The 7,386-nt window shown below is 39.4% G+C and overlaps 1 protein-coding gene across 1 annotated transcript; it reads right to left on the reverse strand.

Moving 5' to 3' along the window:
- Positions 1–2,975: 2,975 nt before the first annotated feature.
- Positions 2,976–3,647, reverse strand: LOC131007961 (glutathione S-transferase T3-like). Its single transcript, XM_057934872.1, has one exon. It carries the CDS (start codon positions 3,645–3,647, stop codon positions 2,976–2,978), a length of 672 nt encoding a protein of 223 aa, XP_057790855.1.
- Positions 3,648–7,386: the final 3,739 nt, after the last annotated feature.

Raw genomic sequence — 7,386 nt, forward strand, 5'->3', positions numbered from 1 at the left:
TAAACGAGCTCGGTTCGTTTATCGAGAAATCCCAGTTTACTATTCACTCGTCGTCCAAAAATAAAAACTTTCATTATTGGACTCGTATCGAAAAACTAAGAATATTTCTCGACGACGTGCACGTATGATTTTGAAAGTCGACAAAAAGACGAAATAGCAGTATTTTACTATTCATCGTCAAAAAGTCAAAATTTTCAAAAACGTCTTAACGGACTCAGATCTCACTTCCGAGTTCATCGTTCTCATTCAAATAATTATCTCGAATTATTCAAATACTCAAACTCAAATACGGATATAAAATCCCACATCATTCTCACATCATCGAAAGAACATCTCAACATCTTAAAAATAACAAGAAAACTTCATATAACTCTTCATCTCTTTACAAAGTAAATCAAACAAGGGATCTAAACCCTAACTACTCAAACTCAAGCAATTAAACACGTCATCAAAAGCCCGGGTATTACACTAAAATCCATGCCGTCATCTCCGAAAATTCGACGAGACTCGCCACTACTGCTTCAGTCGAACGGCGAGGAACAACTGTTCATTTCCCAATTTCTCAAATTCCCAGTTGTTACGATATCCCACATCGGTTCCACATGAAAGTGTGGAATGGTATATAAGAGGGGGTCAACCCTTTACCTTTGACCATGGTTTTGGGTTAAGTTAGGGCTCCCTAACTTATATGCCTAACAATTTGGTCCGACCTGCCGGATCCGGACGTTTACGGAAAGGGGCTGCCGATGGTGGGCCTAGGGGTTGCCACCCCGGATGGGCCTAGTGTGGGTTGCCACCCGGGAAGTGGGCCCTGTGCAAGGGTGCCCTGTGCAAGGGTGCCACCGTTCCGTGTGCCGTCCGTGGACGTCCGGTCTTAATGGGGGATGGATTGTTACGATATCCCACATCGGTTCCACATGAAAGTGTGGAATGGTATATAAGAAGGGGTCAACCCTTTACCTTTGACCATGGTTTTGGGTTAAGTTAGGGCTCCCTAACTTATATGCCTAACACCAGTTATCCGGAGAAGAGGAAGACAAGGGAGGTTGAGGGGTGAGAGAGCGGCGGCGGCCGACGGCGATGGTGGCAGCAGGGGCGGTGGCAGGCAGCAGCGCGTTGGGGAAGATGGGGAAATTAGGGTTTGAAAATGGGGGAGGTTGGGAGAAGATGATGATGTATTTTTTTTTTCTTTTTTTAATTTTTGTTTCCACATGTCAATTCTGGCTGCTACCGTGTCAATTCTGGCATCGGCGTAAGAAAAAATCGATCACTGAACAAATTTGAGAAAAAAACGAAAGGTTATGTATCTAAAAGTAGACTTTTTAAATTAGGAGCAAAAATTAATTCCGTGTAAACGTTATGGATTTACAGGTAACTATCCCTAATTTAAATAGAGAGGATTCCGAATGTCGAAAATCTATCTAAATGCAATATGTAGAGCTAAGTGCATATTTTTCATGAAGAATCTAAGATTCACTACTGTGATTTATCTCTTCTCTATGATTTGTTGATTATTGCTCCATCCGTCCACCAATTAAAGTCTCATTTTGTGGTCGACATGAAAATTAGGAAAATTGAAAAAAAAAATCACGAGTGAGATAAAAGGGTAGTGGGTAAGATATATTAGATTACTTTTACTAATTTTTTATTAGGAGATTCCTTTTACTTTTTGATTTATTTTTATTAGCATTTGTAATTTATTTCCCTTATTTTCATTCCTTATTTTACATTAAATTTTTGTTTTTTTTTTTCAATTTTAATTTGTTTTTCCTTCTTTACTTTACAAATTAATATTGACAGATTAGTTTTCGTTCATATTTTCCTTTTATCAATCTTTCACATTTTCTATTTATATATACCTTCTGTCACCTCCTATCATTTTTTTTTGCTTGTCAATTTCAAAACATACAGTTGAGTAAAAGAATAAATAAATACACAAATAAACTTTACAACCACCTGACAAGAGAAAATTTTGGAGGCAAATTGAATTTTTCATTCATTCAAGGAATCTAAAAGTACATGAGATCCCTTCAAAACTTTGGAGGGAAGATGAAACTCCAACTACCAACAAATGGTTCTATAAATGCTGCCATAAAATATGTCCATGTTCCACTATTAAATATTGCATTCAATACTCACCAAATCAAAGAAAAACATTGAAAATGGCCTTACATATGTCTAAACTAGGAGATGATGACAGAAATAAACTTGCACAGTGGCTACTTCAACATAGCACTGGAGGTAAGCTGCATTATGGTGCCAAAAAGGAGGCTCCCCATCATTTCAAAGTTGATTTGAAGACTATTTGGAGGATTTGGAGCCAAGCATAAAATCAAGTGGCATGTGGTGTACATGTCCAGGTAAAGTCAATTAGGAAAGGTTGCATACACAAAGATAAGAGGAAAATAGATGTAAAAAAAGTGAAAAAACTTTCTGTCTTAGAAAGATCTTCATTAGAGCATCCACAATGGTGGTGTCTTAGAGGGGTGTCTTAGGAGTGGGCCCCACCTAAGACACACCCCTCTCCAATGCATTGTGTCTTAGGTGGGTGCTTAGATCTCCATTTCCACAAAATTCATATTTCTACACTTTTATTTTTAAAATTCAAATTTCATTAAAATTAAAATTCTACATTACAATAATTTAAATAAAATTAAAAACATAATTAAAATACGATAATAAAATTAAAAATAACATAATTTCCTAATTTAAATAATTCCTCGACGCTTGAGCACTTCTTGGACTAGGTGGTTGTGCAAGGCCAATTGTGCATCCGTCATACCCGTCGTGTCCTTGTTCAAGAGCTTCGTATCCATCTCCTCCCGTTTCATCTCGGCTTGCATTTTTTTGGCCTCGGCGATTTCCCCCGTTTTGAGAGCATGCTCCTTCATGCTTTCGGCCACCTTCTCGAGGGCGTCGGAGAATGCCGATCCTCCTCCCGAAGACCCTTCTCCCTTCTTCGCCTTGCCCTTGTCTCACTTTGCCGCTTTTTGGCCTTGGGGTCTCGCCGTGACACTCAGCTCCGAAGAAGTAGTGGTTGCTTCACCATCGGAGCCCTTCGACTTTTTGGCGGAGTGGACATCCCCGGCTTGCGACGTGAATCTTTGGCAGTCACGAAGCACTTTCCAAGCTTTGACGTAGGAGAATTGCTTCTTGAAATTCGCCTCGAACATCGTTTGGGCTTGTTGGAAGATTTGATCGTCGCTCATACCACTCCCCCAATTGTCCTTGCAAGTGTTGTAGAAGCCCTCGAAGAATTTTGTCTCCTTTTGGACACGGGCGAAGTGGGACTTGAGATGATCCGGCTTTCGCGGCGGCGCTCCCGACGTATTGAGCGCGTTGAACTTCTCGGCGATTGCTCCCCAATATTGGAGCAACTTTTGGGAGGTCCCCAAAATTGGATTGTGGGTTGCCTCCGCCCACAATATTGCCACGAGCTCGGTTTCCTCGCTAGAATATGCAGCGCGGGTGCCCTTGGCTTTCGGCTTCACCTCCTCCGGCTCTTCTTGAACGTTGGCGTTCGCCGCCGGCGTAGGAACATTTCCCGTAGCCAAGACATTCGAGGCTTGTGAAAATGGAGCAAACTCCATCATTGGAACCCTCGATCCGCCTTGTTGCTCCATGTATTCATCGAATTCACGATCCATCTTTGGAAATGTAGAAGAGAGAATTTTTTTTGGGAGAGAATTGTAGTTGAAGATGTTGGTGAATTTGAAAGAATGGAAGGAAGAGTAGTATTTATAGAAGGGGAAAAAAGAAAAATAAAAATAAAAAATCAAAATAACCGTTGAATTTGCAACGGTCATTTTTTTTTTAAAAAAAAAATTGGAAACGGTCGAATTTTGCCAAAATAGCCGATTTTTGTATTTTTTTTAAATTGGGCGCGTCCGAGGACGCGCCATCTCCTCTCCTCTCTCGCCCCGTGTTGTAGCCTCGATCCCGCCTCGCATCTGGGCGCCCCTCCAGCGCGCGGCCGCCTCCTTCGCCCCGGATCGACACCGCCTTCGACTTTGGCGCTGTGGATGCTCTTAAGAATTATGTCTACAAACCTAGGTGTCTCTAAGTCTTTGATTCACAAGTGGGTGAAGGAGAAAAAACTGAAACCACATAGATGAGAAATGCCTAGACTTACTTGGAGTCTCAACAACTTAGTTTATTAGGTGAAAGTGGATTTATAAAATTTCAAAGCATGTATTACACCATTCATATAGATGAGAAATGGTTTTACCTTATCAAAACTAAGGACAGATATTACCTCATGCCAGATGAAGTAGAACCGTATAGGACATGCAAATCAAAGTACATTCCCAAAATTATGTTTATGTATGCTGTAGCAAGGCTTATAATTGATATAGATGGCACAATCCTATTTGATGGAAAGTTTGGCATCTTTCATTTCACAACAAAAAAAGCAGCAAAAAAGAATTCAAAAAATAGAACCAAAGGTACCATGGAAGTGAGGCAAATTTCAACCATTACTAAGGAAATCATCAAAGCTTGCCTTATTAAAGAGATAAGCTAATCTATTTTTTTTTTAATGCTATCAGAATCTATTACAGATTTATCACTTAGCCCTTTTTTTGGCAGATGGTCCCAATGTTTAAAGCCAAGTGGCCACAGATGTCAAGCAAACACATATTTATCCAACAAGATAATGCCAAACCCACATAAACCCTGATGATCCAGAGTTTCTAGCGGTTGCAAATACTGATGGATTTAAATTCCGACTAGTATGCCAGCCAGCTAATTCGCCGAATACAAATGTGAATGATCTAGGGTTCTTTAGAGCTATACATACATTTAAAGATAAAAACCAGCTAGTGATGTGGAGGAGCTACTAAAGAATGTGAAAGTTGCCTATGAGAAATACCCACGAGATAAGCTCAACAATATTTTCTTCACTTTGCAAGGCTGCCATCATGAAATAATCAAGGCTAAGGGTGGGAACGACTACAAAATTCCCCATATGAACAAAGACAAACTCACAAGACGTGGGATGCTACCACATTGTATCCAGGCTGAAAAAACACTTGTAAGGGAAAGTCTACAGTTCATACAGTTGGTGTCAAGTGAAGAAGCTGAAATTTTCAACCATTGAGATGTAATAGAAGGACTTCATCAAGTGGGCAGTAGTAAGTAGAAATCTCTAGAGTAGTGCAGGATTTACATATACAAACACCTTGCAACAATCTTTTGAGGTGTTTGCAATGTAAATCAATTTTGGATTCCAGCAGCATGGGCTCCGATTCAGAGAGTTCGAACCCCGCCACATCAGATTCCAATAGAATGGGCTCCGATTCAGAGCGGTCGAAACCCGCCACTTCGGATTCCGGCATCGTTGACTCCGATTTAGAGTATTTTTTCTCATGATTATTCTTTAATCATGTTTTTTGTTAATAATTGTGCCCAAAAGTATGTGGTCATACTTAATAGGACAGATGGAGTATTTTTTTCTCATAAATTAACAACTAAACGAAAAAATTTAAGATCGTGTTACAATAGATTCAAACATAAAACCTTTGGCTTTAGATATTAATTACTCTATCGATAGGTCAACACACGTACACAATCACATATTTATTTTACCTAAAAAATGAAATACTTTGTTTTACATTATAACTCACAACACAATGAATATTCTATATTCAAATTTACTCTTATATTCTCTCCTTATTTTTCTAAAAAAAATTGATATTATTTTCTAACGAGGTGGACTTGGGTGCGGCAAGCCGTCCGATCTTGTCTATCCAAAAAGAACAAAAATGATTCATCTATCTGTCCACCGCCCCATTCAGCCTGATACATATGCCCACGTAGAGCTTTTCAACTTGTCCATCCAAAAAGAAGAAGATTGATTTATCAGGCTTTTTCAACCTGATGTTGAGGTGTTGCTCTGCCATCAACGACTATGCTAAAATCGGTACGCTGACGACAATGCCCTCCAGCACCGAATTCCAACCGTTGTGACTCATAAACCCTCTCACGCCATCATACTTCAGCTTTAGCACCTCGAGCTGATCAATCCACTATCTGTGACGCCTGGGGATGAAGTGCGGAGTGATCGTCGGTACAAAAGAGGCACGGACAAGGAGCGGCTCCGATTGAGACTTCTAAGCGGAGGGGCGCAGGACTGAACCGAAACACACCCGAACGAGAGGGATTCTGAGAATATACAGGTATGGGACTGCATATTCGAGGAGAGCTTAAATGATTTGATAGGTGCTACTCATATCAACAAGGTGCATCTTCTTTTCTGGTGCCCACATGGAAGAAACTCCAAGGTTAAGCGTGCTTGGCTTGGAACAATTTTAGGATGGGTGACCCCCTGGGAAGTTTCTCGGGGAGCGTGCGAGTGAGGACAAAACACGCTAGAAAAGACTCGTGTTGGTCTGTGGGGACAGCCGTCAAGTCTTGAGCCAGGCTGTTACACTATCTCACCAGAATTCCTCTCCCTCGAAGTCTCTCTTCAAAATTAAACCATTTCTGACTTCAATAACCATAAAAAAGAACTCACCTCTGATCGTTCCAACACAAAAGAAATCTCCCATATTTACTTTGACGATACCTTCCCCTGCATTTCAAACGCAACATATAAAATCAACCTATCCTCAGCCAGTCTATTGAGTCTAATGGCATTGATCCATGCCGATTTTACTTTCTTAATTGTTGTTTTTTTTGGTAAAATAATTTGTTTGTAAAAATGATCATGATAAGTCTTATTTGCTCTTAAGAAAAATCTTATTTAATTTTATAACAAATCTTTATTTACTTTTAACTAAAGTTTCCTTTTTGAATAAAAATGTTATTATTTTTAAGAAAAGTCTTATTTGTTCTCCAGACAAGTCTTATTTGTCTTAAGAAAAGTCTTATTTGAGTTTATGAAAAGTTTGATTTACATTTAAAGTGAAGTCTCATTTACGAATAAAAAGTTTTATATACTCTTAAAAAATATCTTATACATTTAAGAAAAGTTTTATTTGCTCTTTAGAAAAGTCTTATAGATTTTATAAAAAGTATGATTTACATTTACATTTAATCAAAGTTCCATTAATGAATAAAATGTTTTATTTGTTCTTATGAGAAAAATCTCACTAGTTTTGTGAAAAAATCTAAATTACGTTTAAACAAGTCACATTTATAAGTAATAAATATTATCCCTTCTTCACTTCCCCACTCTCCATGTCTCCATCTTATTTCTCCAACTTGTCCTCTACAACACCGCCACCATCAATGCCTCGTAGCTCACATGCACCGCCAACAGCCCCTCTAAACCCCATCCTGAACCCCATGACGAACCGTTGCTGCCATTCCTACCAGATATTACAAACCTAAGTGCACCCTAGCCCACACGCTCCCTTGCAGTACCTCACCAGCCATAATCTGCGT

This window comes from Salvia miltiorrhiza, chromosome 1, assembly GCF_028751815.1.
Source record: "Salvia miltiorrhiza cultivar Shanhuang (shh) chromosome 1, IMPLAD_Smil_shh, whole genome shotgun sequence".
In the NCBI taxonomy this organism is placed as follows: Eukaryota; Viridiplantae; Streptophyta; class Magnoliopsida; order Lamiales; family Lamiaceae; genus Salvia; species Salvia miltiorrhiza.